The sequence below is a fragment of the Cebidichthys violaceus genome, unplaced genomic scaffold (assembly GCF_023349555.1).
Source record: "Cebidichthys violaceus isolate CVI_PGR_0920_01 unplaced genomic scaffold, fCebVio1.0.p SCAF_23, whole genome shotgun sequence".
Classification (NCBI taxonomy): domain Eukaryota; kingdom Metazoa; phylum Chordata; class Actinopteri; order Perciformes; family Stichaeidae; genus Cebidichthys; species Cebidichthys violaceus.
Window position 1 is genome coordinate 9,782,259 of NW_027176406.1, and position 20,097 is coordinate 9,802,355.

Genomic DNA, 20,097 nt, shown 5'->3' on the forward strand with positions numbered 1-20,097 from the left:
CCTTTCTCAATGTTTAAACTCTGCTACTTTTTCATAGTAAAAGTTCATTTTTGCGTGCATACAGGTTGGAAGTTTCTTTCTGTATTGGAGTGTGTGTGTGTGTGGGGAGGGGGGAGATTTGAAGGAAGTGGGCGTCTCTGGTTGCCTTTGCGTGCTCGGTCACATGACAGGCATGGGTGGGAGGGGCAGGCAGGGAGCTTCCAGAGCCTCAGCAGAGTTTGGCCTCTCACTGGAGCGCTGCGCTTTGGCAGGGGACGACTCGTACACACATACACACAGTTCACACACGGTGAGTGTTTTGCATACCGGGAGAGTATCTGTGTGTGGGTGTGTGTGTGTGTGTGTGTGTATGTGTGTGTGTGACGTGGGTGTGTTTGTAAGAAACCAGTTGGAAGTACAGGGAGTAAATTTTCCTTTGTTGTGTACTCTCTTTTTTTTTTTTCCATGTTCCCTCTCTTCAGTGAAAGAACATATTTGATGATCTGTCGTTTTCCCATACTTTACTTGATTAATATCGCTGCATGCCTTCCATAATTGACTCGGGAACCCAGCTGTTTATTTGTGTCTATATGTTGTTTTTAGCAGTTGAGTGTCAGGCTCAAAATGCAAGATGACTGCAGAGGAAAAAATTTTTAACACTCGGTTTTAATATGTTTTTTGATTTGCATGCATGTGTGTGTGTGTACTTACATGCTTGTGTAATTACCATTGTTGAAGTTTTACATTCCTTCTGTCTTTCATCCCCTAAAGTGTGTGTGTGTGTGTGTGTGTGTGTGTGTGTGTGTGTGTGTGTGTGTGTGTGTGTGTGTGTGTGTGTGTGTGTGTGTGTGTGTGTGTGTGTGTGTGTGTGTGTGTGTGTGTGTGTGTGTGTGTCAAAGTGAAAGGTTAGCTCCACACTTGTGGTTAGGAGGGTCCAGAGAGTGCGGAAGGGAATTAAGTTTAGTTTCTGCTTTGGAAAGTACAGTGAAGGAATCATCTTATTTAAAGATAATCAGTGGAAAGTGGTCCTTATTCCCTTTTTAGTGGGAAACGCTATGTATCAAATTTTGCCCGAAAATCAAAGGATATTCTTTGTTCTGTTTGAGCTGCTTTGTTCACCCCAAACAGTTTCTCTTTCGACATGTTTTTTTCATGTCAACGTTTCTGATTAGCCTCCCTGTCTGTGTTTTAAATGTGATTGTGTGAGCTTTTGGCTAACTGGCGATGTGGCAGCTGGAGGAAGAAGTTGAGCCCCTGCATTGTATCACCCAGGCTTTGTTGCCTAGCATTGACCTGAGGAATAAAAGGCATTGCTCTCTGATAACATCAAACCAATGGAAAACAGCAACCACCCTTCACCTTTTAAGAGTCACCCGCCTCTGTTTTGCCTCACAAGCATGCACGCACAAAGACTTTGAGACACACACACACACACACACACACACACACACACACACACACAGCTGTTGAAAGGAGCTCTGTTGTGGCCCCTGTGCATTGCCAGGCGAGAACAGACAGTGGCCTTTCACCAGTGTTTGATGGGACGCTGAAAAGGTCATCGTTACCTTCTGTATCTTGAATGTCTTTGTCTGTCTGTGTATGCTTGAGTCGGCCAATAAATCAGTGCAGTGAGATTATGTATCTGTTGTGGAATTCAGCATCATAACTTTGAAATGCAAAATATCCCGTGAATGTAACCGGAGCTCTCGTCACGTAAAATTGATAAGGTTTTGTCTCTGTAGCTCGACATGCTGCACATTCTCAGAATATCACGTTTAGTATGTGTGGATGTGCATGGATGCATGCATGTTGTGTTTATTATAAGTATGGGTTGTGAAAAGTGAGGTGTAAAGGTTTTGCTTCAGTTGTCACTTAACTTTTGAAACATTTTGGCATACGGAAACCAAATGTTTTCATTCAGTCGACATCCAGGAAACGGAACCTTTACTGCCCCTCATCGGTCACAAAACGATCAGCTGTGACTCAGAACAAACTATAGTGTCGTAACGGCAACAGTCCTTAACTATTTTAAGTGTTGGACTTAATCTCTTAGCAGTGAGTAATGTCAGCTAAGTCTATAATTATGTTTTAGAGGACATGTTCTATTTTAATATTCCAAAAGACAACAAGGACTGTAAGACTGTATGAACAGATAGTAGTAAACCTTCCACATCAAGTGTGTGACGCTCGGACATTAAAGATATTTATTATGATGCTGTAACGGTGAAGTACCAATATCAGTGATGAGCCATCATAATTGACTCATATTTAGTCAAATGGTAGAAAATAAGAACTGAATGAAAAGGGAATCACACTTTGTCAAATGTCAGTGCAGGAAATCATGTCAAACTCATATCGAGACAAATAATCATAGTCAGTAGTTGGGTCTTCTGAAGGTATTGTCTTCTATTGTACTCTTCAGCTTTGTATGTGGGTCAGTCACAGTCCACAAATAATACTCCTGAGGCCTGGAGAGGACCATAGTGACGGGCTTTATATCTCGCACACACACACACACACACACACACACACACACACACACACACACACACACACACACACACACACACACACACACACACACACACTGATAGTGAAGTGTGTCAAAGAGCCTGAGGACTCCTGCTTGTTGTGTTGTCAATAGAACAATAGATGTGTGTCTGTGCACATTCACAGAAACATTTCTTAGTAGCCTTGAAGACCTTAAGACATCTCGTCTTAACATTGAAATAAAGTTGACCTCTTAAATTGAGAGAATGTGCCTTTTCTTTTGTTAGCAGGCGTTAAATTACTCCAGCTTTTCTTCAGAAGAGAGCTGATGATGTTATCACACTGATTTCAGTAACAGTGGGCCTTTACACATTTACCATAGGTTGTCCCAGGTGTAACTGAACACCTGACATGCCTTTTACCGACAGCTCACCTCTGAGTATTATAAGATGAGGAATAGTGTCTGAATGTTTAAATATACTGATATTAATAATTGGTAAAATAATTGCTGTCTCATGTTCCGCTGCATACCGACATACAGCTGAATGTGAGAATCTTGTTTGATTAGAGTTTCACATCTTGTGGCTGTTGTCGCTGATGTGAGGTCTGTGTGAGGACAGAGGTCAGATTCCTGAGCCCTCTGGCCCTGTAGACCCACGCTTGCTGTCAGCCAAGCATTTCACTGATATACTTTGACCCGCTCACTAAGATCAAGCACTACACTGGCTAGATACCACAGCCTGGCTAATGACTTCAACAACTCCTGTCAGTGAGCAGCTAGCAGATAATAGCTAGCGAAGTTATTATACAGCCAGTTTTCAAAGAACCTCGGAAAATTGGCAACTTCCTGATTCAGTTAGCTTTTGTGTAAACATACTTGGGGGTTAATGTTTAGCAGTTGCTTTGGGCTAGAATATTGTTTTGTAATGCTTAAAAATTCTGTCAATTGCAGGAACGTCGTAGTGCGGTGGAAATGCTTTCTTTAAATGTAGATGTTGATAGATTAAATAAATGAGCCTTTGATTCAAGAGTTGGTCCATAAGGTTAAGCACTCTTGTTTTTTATAATACATGGATTAAAGCATGCAAAGTGCACTTTGTTGCAGTTCAAGAACCCTTTTCTCGTGAGCTCCTCTGTGTCGGAGGCCGTTAAAGAGCCTAAAAAGACAACAGCTCTGTTGTGCACAACCACCGTGTGGAGGCTGAACACATTCCTCTGGCAGTCTAAACAAACCTGTGGTCTTCTACTGTCATTACTGCAATTTACAAACATTTCTCAAACGTCTGCAAAGTCACATTTGCACTGAAATAAAACCTGGGCCTTGTCGACCGAAAGAACCATGATTGAATTAAGACTTTGAAGGTGACAAGTAGTTATCATACATGCGTACAAAATACTGTACAGTGTGCACATGACATGCATCACACGTATCACACATATGACACACAGACGGATGCACACTCGGTGTCCAGTGCCAGGTGACACGATGAGCGAGTGGGACCCTGCAGGGGTCAAAGGGCAGATTTCTCCAGAGAGCTGAACAAGTAAGACTCTGGGAACTGGGCCTTGCTGCACAAACACTGCGACTTTAATTGCACAACAGACCATGTTTGCACTGCCACCACTCCAATTTCCCCGTTTTTATTAAGAGATTCCCTGTCAGAGGGTGGGAAAAAGTGTTTTGGTGTGTGTATGTATGTGTTTATATTCCTCCCCTGGGCCTGCCCCGAACCCATGTGGTCTGGGGTATCTAATTGATTCTGTGCTGGAGGGCTGTTTAAGCCCCAGTTCTAAGTAATTGAATGGCCTCATGCACTTACAGGGAAATCAATGGGGGAAAAAAATTGGAAAGGCCTTACAGAAACCTTTTTTTTTTAAATTGAATCACATTGAATAAGATTTGCAGCAGCCCACAAACTTCTGGAGAAGCATCTGAGTCACCGTCAAAACAAACGTAGCCACATTAAGACGAAACGAGATGCAAACCTTTGTCCTGTCTGGGAATGTAAATAAAGGACAAGAGGAGCAGATGTTTTCAAAGAAGTCCCATAAAAAAGATTTTAGACCAAAGCAAAGATGCAAACGACCCATTTGGTGGATTAGTACGGTAACGTGTGTTTGACATGGAGCTCAAGACAAGTAGTGGAATGACTTGGCATGAAATAAGTGAGCTCAAGCCACCTCCCCACTTCAAGAGATTGTGAATAGTGGAGGACCTGTAGCCACAAAAACTTCACTTTTAAAGCTATTGTGCTCTTAATGTCTTCATTAGTAGTATTACAGTAATTAAAAAGAATCACAGCAATGGCCAACAATGAGTATAAACAATATTGCATCGTGCTCAGTCATGCTGAAAGTGTTAACAGTACTCTCCTGCTAAAGAAAACATTACAGTATATCATGGCTCATAGAAATGGAGGAAAATAGGTGGTACTTTCTACTTGCTCTTTTCACACGGTCCTATAAATGTCTAAACAAAGAGAAAGACTTATCAGAGTTTTAAGAGTTTTCATTGAGTGAATCACTCTCCTGCATATGAACTTCTCTCGGTCCAAGTTTCCAGTCCTTTTTTTTTTTTTCCTCTGGATTCCTCTCTTGTGATTTTAAGTCAGTTTGTACAGAGGGTCAAACCACTGGTTTATCATAGAGGGTAGAACCTCAGCGCCACTCTTTTTTTTTTTTTTTTTTTTTCTTCTTTTTTTTTTTAACCTAAACTGGGAACATGACCTCTGACCTGCTCGCCATGCTGTCAGGATCAACACCCTGGACAGCTGAGGCATGGCTCAGTGGTTTTGACCACATCTCCACTAAACATAGACAACACATTCACAGGCATAGTTCTTCTATGCTCTTCTTTTCTTTAAAAAGGCAACGTAAAGAGACATGTTTAACTACATCCCCGTTTGAAGGCCTCCGTGTAGTTAGTGAGGAATGACCCAAAAGTGGAATAAATTACAAATGCTACTCTCATTTTCCCTGTTTCCTCACCTCCTCCTCCTTCCTCTGTCCTCTTTTTCCTGGCCTTATTTACCTCCCCCTACTCGATAATCCTTTTCCTTTTTGCTTCTCTTTATCTCATGCTTATCCCTGCACTCCTGCCTTCTTCTTCCTCTTCTTGACTCCATCTTTTCTTGCTGCTTTGACTTTCTTCTCATTGCTCTTGTGTCTCCTCTGTGTTCTCCTCTCTAAAAGGCTTTGTGCTATAGGAGACTGTCGGCCATATTTACAAAAAGCAAAGTAATCCGATGCTGCTGGAAGCAAGAAAAAAAATGTTCTTTAGTGCCTGTAATTGAAAACAGGATCACAGCAAGTCAAGTGAGTCATTTTTATGCTTTCCAATTTCTAAAATAAATTTTGCTTTCTTACAGACTCAAAGGAAACGCATTATCTATACAATCCCATAACTAGAACTGATACAGAGAAAAACCTTTTAGAGTAGAGCTGAGGGAAGATTAACTCTTAAATTGATGATGGCTGATGTAGGGAATTTATAGCTCAACAATAAAAATCTAAGTTTTGGAACAAATACTCTTAGCTGTTATTTACTAAGAGTTTAACTCTAACAAAGCTAATCTGCTCTATTAGGACTGTGTGGCTGTGGTCGGATCAGACCGGCATTTCCCTGAAATGTTACGAGGTCTTGAGGTATAATTTTGGCTTAAGAAGTTAAAGATGGTTTAAGGGCCTTTTTATTGGGCCCTCTGTGATAAAGTTATTGTCACTAAACACAGTTAGCTTTTGATCTCCCTTGTTGACTCGTAAAGGAGGAACAGTTGTTCAGGGTTGCTGTGGGATGCTAGGACGATTACCTTGTGTCATCTATTGGGATTGGGTTTGAAAGCATTTTATCCAATCTAAATCCTTTCCAATCCCTTATTGATCTTTGTAGGTAGCTTATCTTAAATGTCGCCATTTGCCACCGGGGCCAGACATTGATCATGTGGAGGTCAGATGTCATTTATTGGTTCATGCTCTAACTTGCTGTCTCCTGACACCTCTTTTTACTGGCTAAGAACCATTATAGGTCTACAGCACTTTGGAAGCACATCATGGAAGACCTGCAGGTATGAATGCCTCATTCTGATAAATGGTCAGTTTATCCAGATGTTTCACTATTCCTGAGTCGGTCACCTCTCTGGTTTGCACTCAAACCAGCAGAATGGACACGGTAAGCTTCACTCGTTGGGTTTGTAGTTTACTGAAATTGACGACACAAGTCTGAAACGGTTTACTACCTGTAATGAAGGTGATTGATCTCCATTGTTGGGTAGAGCTGTGTTTCCCACAGTAATGCTTCGGCACTTTGTGTTCTTTAGTGTGTGTGTTGTATGTTTGCCAAGTCTTTTACAGTGTTTGACTCTACTTTGGCTCGGGCAAACTGGCGGTGTGCCCTCATGAAAGACGGTTAACGATGCTCTGAAGAGTCTTGCTGCTTCTGTCTGGGTAACCAGCTAGTTGAGATGCAGAATACACAGACATCGTTCTGTCTCTCCTCCACTCACTCTGTGTTTTGGTGGCTTTAGAAGTTTTTCCACCCTCACTGGGAGATCAGTGTGTGCTTACTATTTGTTAAACAGAACAGTTTGTTAATACAATAGATGTGGGTGGTGTTGTTCGCAGTACCCTGTACTCAAACAAGGAAATGGGACACTTTAGTACAAAACTTTGCATCAAATACAGGTTCCTGTATTGGTTTGTACACAAACCTATCAAAGATAGAATTACCAAAATGAAATGAATTCTGGATTAGGTGAATCTAGACACAATACATTAATTTTCTTCTCATTTAAACTCACACTGATCACAAAATAAGAGGTGTGGTTACAGAATTGGAGAAGGAATACATCTCGGTATCGAGATGTAGGGCTGCAACAAATGATAGATTCCATTATCAATTAATATGATTATTTTGATCGATTAATCAAATTGTGAGCCATGTTCATCACATTTTCCTAAAGTCCAGGGTGATGTCTTCAACTGTGTGTCCAACGGTCCAAAGATGTTCAGTTCACTATCAAAAAGAAATACAGCTAATTCTTGCAATTGAGAAACTAGAATAGTTGAATATTTTGCATTAAAATCTTAAAATAAAGCATTGTTTCAGCTTTGAGATGTCTCTGACATTGTATCTATCAGATTAACAGAGAAGGAGGGTACTTTTTTTAGTTTTTTGCAGGTGTAGCTGGGTGATATTTGAGCTCTCTGAGGCTGATACTTTATCTCAAGTGTCTGTTCACCCCATTCATTTCACGTCCATTCCCTTTGATGCTTTGCTGGCATCCCGCCTCAGGTGAGGCTCAGTTGTCGCATGCTCGCCTGTCGAGGTGAGCTAGCCCCTGGCCAACATCTCTGTTTACAGCACATAGCTATCAGAGAAGTGTTGGCGGAGCAGCGAGGGAGCTTGACATGAAAAGTGGCCAGCAGAGGATAAAAAGAAACAAAGGTTTTGTGAGGTAGAGATAAAGGCAGTAAAAGGAGTGACTTCAGGAGAGTTTAGAAAAGGGAGAACAAATGTAATGTTAAAGATAAAAGCCAGATGAGCTGTGGGAGGGAGAAAGAAGGCGAAGATGTAATGTCAGACTAAAAGAAGATGGGGGAGTCAAACAGGAGACACAAAAGAAAAGAGATGGAGTGGAGAGGGGAAACTGAAGACGGGAGAGATTGGACAGTATCAGTGTGTGGAGAGAGGAAAGGGTGAGGCTGAGGGAGAAAAGACACAAGCAGAGGTACGGGAATGTGGGAGGTGCAGGGAGAGGTGGAGGGCAGTAAGTCGCAGTAAGTTGCTGACTGACTGCTGGAACAGGATGGGGAAGTGGTGAATGAGGCCAGGAGAGCTGCTTCCATAGGTGGGTCTCTAGGACACATGCACACACACCTACACACACACCTACACACACACACCTACACACACACCTACACACACACCTACACACACACCTACACACACACACACACACATACACACACACACACACACACACACACACACACACAATGGAGCACATTAGAAAAGACTCAACATTGACTACGAACCACTGTTGAGTTTCCACAGTGGTGTTATTCTTAACTGAATTTCTTCCATTAATCAATGCAGTGCCAGGTTGAAGTGTGTGGACTTTCTACTTGTCATTCCCTGTTGATTTAATTTCCCAGAGTAGTGCGAGTGAACTGGCTCGTCTGGACTTCTTCTCCTTGTGACAGGCCAAGTGTTGTAAAGTGAAATTTGTGTCCGAGCTGGAAGCCAATAGCTGTTTTGTGTGTGTGTGTGTGTGTGTGTGTGTGTGTGTGTGTGTGTGTGTGTGTGTGTGTGTGTGATCAGGGCTAACTGGGTAAGCGGATCAGGTTTCAGCCTCAGCAGTCTCCCTCTTTCCCACTCTCACATTAACAGGACAGTAACACTGCACTGTGGAGAGCGAGGGAAAGGGAGGCCTTGTGGGGGGGGCAGCTACATGAAGAACTGTACATACACACTTTAAATTCTTCACCTACACTGACTTAACATGTTGTTATGGTTCAGCCACTTTCTGCATGCATATTGGAGGCCGTGAACAGTGTCAACAGACCTCGGTGAAAATTAAAAGTTTAATATTTGTCTTACAATTGGACACATGTCCGAAAGCATTCCACAGGAGGACATTAAGCTAATCATTATCAAAACACACTGCAGGGATAACCTCCTGCCAAGTGCAAAGTATTTTAATTCTACAGAGTATATTTTCTAATAGTTTTCTGTTGAGTCAAAAGTCTGTATTGGCATGAGACCAGCCACTCCTGCTGTTTGAAAGTCAGGAGGTGTTTTTTAACAGGTGTGTGTTTGAATAAAAAGCAAGCTAAAACAACTAACCAGATTCATCCGTCACTTCCGCTCCAGTCTTACAACAGGTGCATCCAAAGCACTGATGAGCAGCATTTTGTAAAATACACTTATTTGCTTTCTTTCAAAAAGTTAGATGAGAAAATCCGACATAATTCTTATATTCTTCGGTTAAATTTAAGGCTACAGCCAGGAGCTACTTAGCTTAGCACAAAGACTTGAACCACAAGGAAACAACTAACCGGACTCTGTCCAAAGATGATAAAATCCACCTACCAGCAACTCTGAGGCTCACTGTTTATTAACACGTTATATCTTATTTGATTAATACATACAAAAAACAAAGTCTAAAAGCATGAATTTGCAGTTTTCCGGAGGGTTTTGTACCAATTTTGGCTGTGACCATTAACTTCCTCGTTTCAGATGTGAGGTGGCATTGATCCTCTCACCAAACTCCCTGCCAATAAGTGTTTGTTTCCCCCCCGAAGGTTTTTGTGCAGTTTAGTACAGTAGGTTGTTCCTTATTCAACAGGTGTTTTCATATCATAGGATCTTAGATTCTTCTTGTGGATGTTTTCTAATACCATACTTTGCTATCATACCATACTCATGTCCACTTCCTCGTCTTCCTGTTCTTTATATTCTCACCACTGCTAATCAGGCATTTATCTGCCACTTCTATCCACCCTCATTCCCTTCACACCCTTAATCCGCTCTTATCACACTTCATCTCATTCCCTCTAACCTTCTCTCTCTCTCTCTCTTTTTCAAACCAGGGCCCGAGGTGATTCCCAGCTACAGCAGCAGTGCCATGTCTGAGGCGGTGGTGCCTGATGCTATGGTGGCCCCAGCAGTGGGGGGGCCGTACGGGGAGAAGGTCGGTGGCCCCGGGGTGGACTTTAGTTACGTGGGCATTGACGCTATTCTGGAGCAGATGAGGAGGAAGGCCATGAAGCAGGGTTTTGAGCTCAACATTATGGTTGTGGGTAAGTAGCGCATGTGCTCACCAGCTAATGTTTCAGTCATATCGTCCAGATTTAGTTTGAGCTTGAATGAATGTGTCGGATAGAACGGTTTCCACAAGGCAAGAATTTTCTACGTACTGCACACTAAAAAGGTTGATTTTTAGTCACAGAGATACTTTTTTCTTTCTCATTCTGTGAGCCTTGTCATCAAGTGCAGACTCTAAAGTCAAATTTCACTTCTTTTTTTTGTATCAACTCGTTACCATTACACTTAAACATGTGTCTCAAAACATCGTCAGTCAGCTGTATTCAAATGTGTCTTGTAATTCAAGTATGATGCAATTTTCTCTCTAATCATGGCAGAAAATGGAGGCCTCAAACTTACTTTAATAAGCAGCCACTTAAAACGTTCTTTCTGACTAAGCCCTCATCACTGTGAACAGACACTTTTTAAAACGGGAGCTAATTACACACGCACACCTCAACACTAGACAAGCCATCATAAAACCCACACAGCCTCCCTACTGTACGTCTCCTCTGGATGATGTCGCGCCGGTTAGTCTTGTTTCATCCTCTCATAAAAAAAAAAAAAGTTTGTTTTAGAAGCAGCTTTAGGCTTGAGACTGATTTAAATAAAGTTGTAGAGGCAATGGTAAACAAAACTGAACAAACTTGGTTTCCATGTTTATGTGACGTTATGTACCGCCACTTTAAGAAAGGGAGCCGTGCAGAAAGGAATGCAGCTGTTGGCTTCCATACCAGTTGTACAGATCCATGTGCTTCTTGTACAGAACATGCGACTGTGTCTGAGTCTCCATAAATCAGTAAAGGTCTCCATGTTGACTTAACTTGAAGTTGAACTGTGAATGTTCGCTGCCCAGTGGGCCCCTCTAAACTCCTCTTCATTAACCCGTGGTGATGTTAGCGTGGTGTGCAGGAGTCACAGAGGATCCCATCCATATCAACAAACAGTTTATGATGACTCAGAGAGTCTAGAGTGAGTCTTGCTGGTTGTTCTACACTGAAGTCGACCTCAATTCATCTCATCCATTTGAAGAGCCTTTTATCAGCTAACTGCAACATGAACTTCAACGCTCACTGTGTTTATCATGTCCCAAGAAAATGGCAACCATCCATGCATTTGTATAGATTAAATGTGTGCAAATATTATGAATGACGGTTGTAGTTTTTCATATTTACATCCATTCTTTTCTGAAGCAGTGTCAACCAGAATTAAAAACTCAAGGTAGTTTATTACAGGTCTGTTGGAGGAGGATTTTTTTTATTTCTGGTGGCTTAGTGCACAAAAATCCTTCTGATGGCTTTCGAATATAAACTGGTTTACCATGGATCCAATCTGTCTTATTGATGGTGTGTTTGGGTTGAATTTGTGTGTCCTGATGGCTTTTCTGACAGTGTTAGTGCTGGCGTACACCTGCAGCTTGTCACTGTCAACTGACAGCGTGGAGTCGTCCCAACTGTCCAAATAATGGGTCTTGTTTGGGTTTTTTATGGCACCAATGTTACAGTGTGTGGACTGTTGTGTGTATCCGTCTCACTGTCTGCCTCTCTGACTGTTTTTGCTTACAGGACAGAGTGGCCTGGGAAAGTCTACTCTGATGAACACGCTGTTCAAGTCTAAAGTCAGCCGTAAGTCAGTGCTGGCTACAGCCCAGGAGAAGATCCCCAAAACTATCGAAATAAAGTCAATCAGTCATGGTATGGCCCTCTCGAACCCCTCAACTCTTCTGTCTGTCCTTTCTTTTTACCTGTTTTTTTCTGTCATCTGTTTGGCAGAGAATGCGATGAGTGGATTTTGGCACTTAGTTTTTTTCTCTTTCCCTCTGTATTAATACTTTTCTCCTACATGCTGCTCGTGTAGTCACTCCAAACATTTACAGTACCTTATCCTTATTTCGCTCTACTTTTCTTTAATTGCAATTTTCTTTAATTACTGTAATCATGGATGAAAGAATCTTTGATTATACTATATTCTTAGCCTCATAAAACCAGCCCAGTTTCTAATCTGGCTGCTGTGCAGTTGCAGAATCTTTTTTTTTTTTTTTTGCATCTCTAGCGCATGATTAAGTAGTAGTTTATAAAGTCCAAAGAGTGTTTTTGACATTAAAGTGTATTTCTTTGTGTGCAGACATCGAGGAGAAAGGAGTGAGAATGAAGCTGACAGTCATTGACACACCAGGTTTTGGAGACCAGATCAACAATGAGAACTGGTACGCTACTATTTCACTATCATTGCATTGACGATATAGCGAAATATTAAAATTGTGTCTAACCAGATGCCCCTCCCTTTCTCCTTACTTTTCCTGTTCTCTATATCCTTATCTTCCTCCTCTCTCTCTGCGCCCCCCACTTACCATTGCCTCCTTTTCCTCATCTACCCCTTCTCTTCCTTTTTTATTTCTGTGTTGCTTCCTCTTTTCCTCATCTTTTCCCCTTCCACTTCATCATCATGGTTCCCTCAATCCATCCCTGCCATGGACTAGCTGGCAGCCCATCATGAAGTTCATTAATGACCAGTACGAGGCATACCTGCAGGAGGAGATCAACATCAACAGGAAGAAAAGGATTCCAGACTCCAGAGTCCACTGCTGCATATACTTCATCCCCCCGACCGGACACTGGTAAGGACACATGCAAACATGGTTAAATATAGATATGAGAGCACAAGTTTACTCAAGTTCAACACAGACGGTTACGAAAGCCTGAATTTTGATTCACCCTTCTTCTTTGTCGAACAAAACACTAGAATGTTATCAGTGCTGCCATCATTTGCCCTTAAATGAGAAAGAACACAAGATGTTGAAAACTTTAAAAGAAAAGTTAAACATTTTGTCAAATACATTTGTTCACTTTCAGATTGAAACCACTCGTGTATGAGCAGTATAGATGAAGCTACCGCCAGCAGCTTGCTGACTTATCCTAAAGGTGTTCTTTTGAGTAAACAAAAAAATGGGTTTACATTAAAATATATTGAGTGCATCTTTCAGGTCTAACAAAAATGCATTTCCCTCCTTATAAACCATTTGCAAATATATTTTGGATCCTGCATTGTCAAAATGAATTCTTCTTCTCTGGCTTTGTTGGCGTTTTGCTGCGTTTCTTGATATATTACAGCTGCCCGTAGGTCAGTGGGAAGCAATTGGGGGAAATACAACAACGAAAGTATGAAAACTGGCTAAACTCGCTCCTCCACCTGTTCCCAGCTTTTCTGTTAAAATAAGTTAGCTGGCAGTAGTTTCATGTTTAGCTATGAGAGGGTCTCCATCTTCTCATATAAACAAATGTGTATTCCCCCCAAACATTTTTGCATTATCACAGTGATGACCAAATTGTAACAGTCGAGTCATTTATTAACAAGGGTTGAAATGAGCCGGACTGATCCTTAGCTGACAAAAGAATCACAAAAAACCTGAAACTTCAACAACTGCCTCAACTCAACTGACGCTGTAACAGTAGAGTCGCTGCCCATCTTTCGGCGCAGGCTGAAAACCCACCTCTTCAGGAAGTGCTACCCTGAGCCTTCCACTCAGCACTTATTGTATTCATACTAGCTTGTTGCACTTATTGTATTCGTATTACTTTTTTTTTTGCACTTACTGTTTTTGGTTGTTTCTGCACTGTACTTTGGCTCTGAGTTATGCTCTGCTTCATGCTCTTAGATACTTGTTTAAAAAAGGAAATGTACTTATGACTTCTGGTGACTAGTAGTTCTCTTGATTACCAATGTTGAATGCACTTATTGTAAGTCGCTTTGGATTAAAAGCGTCTGCTAAATGACTGTAATGTAATGTAACAGTGCGTTGAGCATGACTTAGAGATGCAGCCATTGAGCATGTGCTGACAGATCATATAAAGATACAGACTTTCTTTGTTTGTTCTCAAGCTTCTTGGTGAGACAACGTGACAACATTTCTTACCCCTCATATTGAACACACACGCCCACACACATTTCCGCAGCACGATGCAACATATCCCAGAACACCACACACACACACACACACACACACACACACACACACACACACACACACACACACACACACACACACACACACACACACACACACAGGAAAGATGGGCTGCTCTCGCCAGGCCCTGCAGCAGCACAATGTCCCGAGTTTCGCTCCCTGGATCTATGACAGAGACACACATCTGGCTCTGATCGAACTGCATAAACTGCCGTCCCTCTCCCCACTGTGTTGGTTCAGCGCCTCACTGTTTCGGAGCTCAGGGGGTTGGCGTTTACTAGCAGAAGAAATTAGGGGCAGAGTGCAACCAGTCTCATGTGTCCATCAAGTAATATTTTCACAGAGCATGTTATAGCCTTTGCTTTTGTGTTACTCTAGTCGAGTGCTGCGGCCGGTCTTGGGGAAAATGTTGAAGGCAGCTGTGAATTGTCAGCCTCGTTTGAGCGCACACACACACACACACACACACACACACACACACACACACACACACACACACACACACACACACACACACACACACACACACACACAAAGACGCACACCGTTGATCATCAGCACTATTCATGTGCTGCACCTCTATTAATTTCTGTGTCATGGACCTGTCTTTACTCTGGCAGGGGGCTGGTGTGAAAAGGCCCCCTGTCTCCGTGCGCCATCCAGCAACGTTTCATGTTGATCCAACTCTGCAGATGTCGCATGGGCTGGCCAGCAGCTGCTCAAGGATTGCCTTAAAAAGTCTAATGGGAGAGAGGAAGGAAGGACGAGAGAGACAGGGAGTCTGTGTGGGTGTCTGGGAGCATGCAATCAATTTTGCACTTTTGTCTTTTTTGAGTGTGCTCTTGCATGAGTGCATGAGACTCCTTGTTAACAATAGCTGGTCTTTGTCAAAATGTGTTGTTAGCGAGGCCAAAATCCCCTACCATAACCACATGCAGATGCTTTTGTCAAACTGCGGGACACTCGAATTGACCGCAACTCTTTTCAACCTCATGAAATAGATGTTCACACATATAAAGTATGATTAGGTCATGGGTGCAACAGTCTGAACTGTTAATACTGTATGTTAGTAGGTACAGGAGTTCCTCCATCTGTGTGAATTGTTAGGAACATCTGCCCCCTGGTGGAGGAGTTCTGTGTTACAACTCATGTCATCTTTCTTGTTTTCTTGTTTCTCCCCCTCTCAGTCTGCGGCCTCTTGATGTAGAATTCATGAGACGTCTCAGTAAGGTGGTCAACATTGTCCCAGTCATCGCCAAGGCCGATACACTCACCCTGGAGGAGAGGGACTTCTTCAAAAAGAAGGTAACAATTTTCTGGTGCCATCTCCTCTTTTAGTTATTCTTTACTTGCTTTCTGTTTTACTGTATCTAACCTTTCTTTATCTTTCTTTCTTCTTCCATTAATCTGTAATCTAGAAACATGCTCTTGTTTTTTTTTCTTCTCCCTCTTCATGCGTGCATTTTTCCATGTTTGTGGAGCAGTAACCAGAGATAAGTTCCTGTAGTTGTACTCTCCCCTCGCTCTCTGGACAGTCACAAAACATGGCTCGACTCCAGCAAGAGCATCTGTCTCTTTCTTTACCCTTTACTTTCTACACTTCCTCTACGCGGTTAATAAGGCTGCAGCCGTTCATTTGTATGTTTTTATTGGCAGTCTGCAAGGATCTCAGGATTTCCCCTCCTCTCATTAGCAGCATAAACCCCCTGGTTTATGTGTGCATGCTTGTGTGTTTGTGTTTGCTTGTGTCGGTGCATGGCAGACCTGGTGTGTGCACATGGTTGGCATCCATCTTGTGAGGTTTTCTGTTTTGTTTGTATACAGACATCGATTAACCACTAAGCCCAAACTTTTGGAGTAGATTAGAAGGCAGATTAGTGTTAATACTGCCTTAATCTGTACACTGTGTAGATTTAGGTACATTTGTTTGATGTCTCTCAGGACTGCATCAAGCACGGCCGTCTAATTACTCTGCAATTAAAGGCCTTAGTTTGTATCCTTTCACATCTGTAGTGGGTTGAAAGTTTGTTGTGTTTCTCTCTGGCTATGTTCACATCACAAGGCCCTAATCCGTGACTGTCAAGTCACATAGATGTGATCTTTTGCATCAGATTTTTTCAAACGGTCATATTGGAATTCATGTGTGTTTTTCCAAGTCATACTTCATTGCGCTGGTGCAGATCGCTCACCCTATTGAGTCACGTTACACATCCAGTCACGCAAAGTCATATGTTTTGATTTAGGAGTATCATCTTTGTAATGGGGAACCCAAATCTGTTAAAGTCAAGCAATATGTTGACAGTCACTAGACTTCAACTCCAGGCTGTATTTTCAAACTATTGGGCAATCCCTCTCGTGTGTGTGACGTTTTTGGTTGCATGTGAGACGTTTCAGGGCAGACCTCTGTTCACACTGATGTCAGATATGGGTCACTTCAGACATGAATGTGAACAGAAAGAGGCAAAACAATGTAATTGAGCATTAAGCCGTGTAATGTGAACTTAACCTTTTATGTTTGAACATGCTCTCACCAGATCAGGGAAGAGCTGCGAGCCAACGGGATTGACGTGTACCCTCAGAAAGAGTTTGACGAGGATGCCGAGGACAGAATGATCAACGAGAAGATCAGGGTGAGCGAGAAATTTCAACGTAATTACACATACATGTGGCTGGAGTCGCGGCTCTATTATCCTCATTTACGCTCAGACAGAGCACTGACATCCTGAAACCATTCAGTCATTTTTAATGTACTTGAAATTAATCATTTCTGACTCCGTTGTCTGTCGATATGCAACCTGTGAGCAGGAGATGATCCCATTTGCTGTGGTGGGCAGCGACCAGGAGTACCAGGTCAATGGCAGGAGGCTGCTGGGGAGGAAGACCAAGTGGGGAACCATTGAAGGTATAACTCTCTCCCCTCTTCTTTTCTATTTTACTTTTTTGTTCCCCTTATTCAAATTGTTTGGAAGAGACACTTCCAGTACAGAACATCTGTGTGTACATAACTAACCCAGAGGGGGTTTTGTTGAGAAGAAAAGACAAAAGGGTGAAGACCTCACTGAGACAGTCAATGAAACAATGGTCCATTCAGTGTTCAGACTGGTGTCGTGTGCCATACAGCTGGTTCAGGCCTCTAGCAGACGCAGTCTGTCTGAAGAGGCCTGATGTGTTTGCTTGGTTCCCCCACACCACACATCCCCCTTTGTACCACAAAGGATACACTGTGGATGCTCTCATAGGACATACATTTTGCTCAAATTTATTTAAAGAGAACCTAACCTAGTTGTTTAATAGTTGTTTATGTGTGGTTTGTTTTTATTTGTTCTGCTTTATCAGTTGGCCAATAGTGTACAAGTATAGTGTTGTGTTTTGTTGACATCCATTCTTACTGCAGGATTCATCTTTCAATATTTAATTATGTTATCCAGTCCAGACAGGAGGCACCATCTCTCTATCAAGTGTCTCATTAAGTTTCATTTCCTGCAGAGTGCGCTGTTCACACACACACACACACACACACACACACACACACACACACACACACACACACACACACAAGTTTTGAGCATTTAAGCTGATCTCTTCAGGAGGTCTCTCCAGAGTTCTGCAATGGCTGAGGGCATTTAAGTGTTGAGACAAACAACAACTCTTGGTCTTCAGGGACATCACACTGAGATCACTGATTCCACCTAGTGGACTGTTTAGGAAAATGTAATAGCAGCAAAGCTTACCTCACAACTGTCATACTGTCCTTTTTGTGTGTATTGGCTCACTTTCAATTATTTCTGATAACATGTAACTTTTCTGTCTCCTTTAGTTGAGAACATAGCCCACTGTGAGTTTGCCTATTTACGGGATCTCCTCATCAGGTGAGGGAATTTTGTCTCCATATAATTTTGTCTTGGTCTTAAATTTTTCTGTTTTCATGCAGCCTTGTGTCAGTGTGTTTTATGAAATGTAAAAATTATCTACTTTGAACGATAATTTGCATTTTATGTGGTTATTCATATGTTGAAAGATTCAAGCTCTATGCTGCCATCTGTCTAATAAAAGCAAAAAATGCAAAAAATAAATACATCTTTAAGTGATTTATATTCCTTAAACCCCATAAAAGAATCCAGAGTCTGAATGGATACGCAAATATATCTGATAACAAAATGTAACTGTGACCTCTCCTACTTCATTGAAAAGTACATTCTCAATGTACGTGTGCCGAAGGTTTCAACTTTCCAGCACACATTTTTAACAGCAGCAGATAAATGTGGATAAAACTAAATTCAAACTTTGCACAAAAAATACTCTACAGTAGATCAAACATCCAAGAAAGTAACAATCATCAAAACACGTTTTGTTTTTGAGAGGAGAGGTTTTGAGGTTTGTCCATCTCTTCTACTGGTTTCTAATGGGTGTGTATGTTTCTTCCAGGACCCATATGCAGAACATTAAGGACATCACCAGCAGCATCCACTATGAAATGTACCGTGTGAGGCGCCTTAATGAGAACAACACGGTGGTGGCTCATGCCAACGGTATGCCAGAACATCATCTTGCCGCCCACGAGATGTAGACGCCATCTGCCTCACTGCAGTTGACCCTCAACTGGGTGTAATTAATTTGCTATGAGACTTTGACCATCATTGACAGTCTTCCACCACTCCAGCCCTCCACTCCATCCATCTCCATCTCACAGGTGGGATAGAAACTTAAAAGCCTGCCAGAGGGACTTTATTTTCAATGACTGTCGGCGGCTGAATGGACTGTTCATGTCAGTTTATTGCCTCATTAACAAACACTATCCTGTCGCTGACAAAGAGAGTGAAGAGATGTTGGATTCTTCTTTATGGGCTGCATCTAGATTTTTACCTGCTTCCAGATCTTACGGTTAACTTTTGTGGTTTTTCTTTGTGGTGCCAAACATTAAGGCATCTGCCAAACAGAAACGACTTACACTTAATATCTTTCATTGTCAGTTTCCTTAACCAGTAACATGTTATACTCCTCAACTTTTACTTCTAAGTTTGATGTTTTTTAGCAGTGCTTATAATTCAGTATTGCACTTGATCACTACATTGTCTGCCATTGACGAGCATGCCAACATGCGACGCACATACAGTCATGTCTGTCTGTCAGTGTGACGCAGCATCAGTCAGCTCCCTCACCGTAGGTAAACATAAAAAGGTTATCGACCAGCACATCATATGTTTGTTTCTTTTTTTGTTACAAACTGTGTTTTGCTTTAACTGTTTGTTAAATGTTAAATATGGATGTCGGTACGTTGGCGTCCTTTTAAATTCCCATTAATGTCATTGTTTATTAATAGAAATATCTTAAGAGTGATTTTAAGATGAATAAGTATTTATGCATGATATAAAATGTGAAAGTTTATCATCAGTTGTGGTCCACTTAATCAGATTATTCACACTCACACACACACACACACACACACACACACACACACACACACACACACACACACACACACACACACACACACATACTTTTCCTGCTTTTGGGCCCATTGTAGTGCCTTATTTATTGGAGAATGTTTTCTAGCATTTTGGCTGAAACTGGAAAGAGAGCAGGTTTGTTGGTGCCAAGTTGGCTACATTTGGTTATTTTTCAATCTTTTTCTTGTTTATCTCCAGTCTTCCATTGACCAGCCCACTTTTTTGTCTATGTCTCATGATATACCAAGGATCTTTATCGGTTTGAACCATATATATTTCCCTAAGCTGTCACTGTCATGCTCTGTGCTGTATATTCTTCTGTGTTCTCATACATTTTTTTGTACTTGTATTATTGATAATAGCAAATTGTCTTTTATCTTATTTTAAAGAAATAAAGATTAAAGTTGTAAATA

General features: G+C 41.7%; 1 protein-coding gene across 4 annotated transcripts in view; it reads left to right on the forward strand.

Annotated features, from left to right (window-relative positions):
• septin9a (septin 9a) overlaps positions 1-19,735 on the forward strand; it is a 76,986-nt gene extending 57,251 nt beyond the window's left edge. For 3 of the 4 annotated variants that reach the window (XM_068718647.1, XM_068718649.1, XM_068718648.1), the window contains 9 exons: positions 10,060-10,269; positions 11,839-11,967; positions 12,398-12,479; positions 12,753-12,890; positions 15,425-15,542; positions 16,772-16,867; positions 17,043-17,139; positions 18,055-18,106; positions 18,663-19,735. In XM_068718647.1, coding sequence (XP_068574748.1) covers positions 10,060-10,269; positions 11,839-11,967; positions 12,398-12,479; positions 12,753-12,890; positions 15,425-15,542; positions 16,772-16,867; positions 17,043-17,139; positions 18,055-18,106; positions 18,663-18,804 — 1,064 coding nt within the window. In that variant the 3' untranslated portion in view covers positions 18,805-19,735. Of the gene's footprint in view, positions 1-200; positions 290-10,059; positions 10,270-11,838; positions 11,968-12,397; positions 12,480-12,752; positions 12,891-15,424; positions 15,543-16,771; positions 16,868-17,042; positions 17,140-18,054; positions 18,107-18,662 lie in introns of those variants that run through there. The other variant, XM_068718650.1, reaches the window with a different exon arrangement.
• The last annotated feature ends 362 nt before the right edge of the window (positions 19,736-20,097 follow it).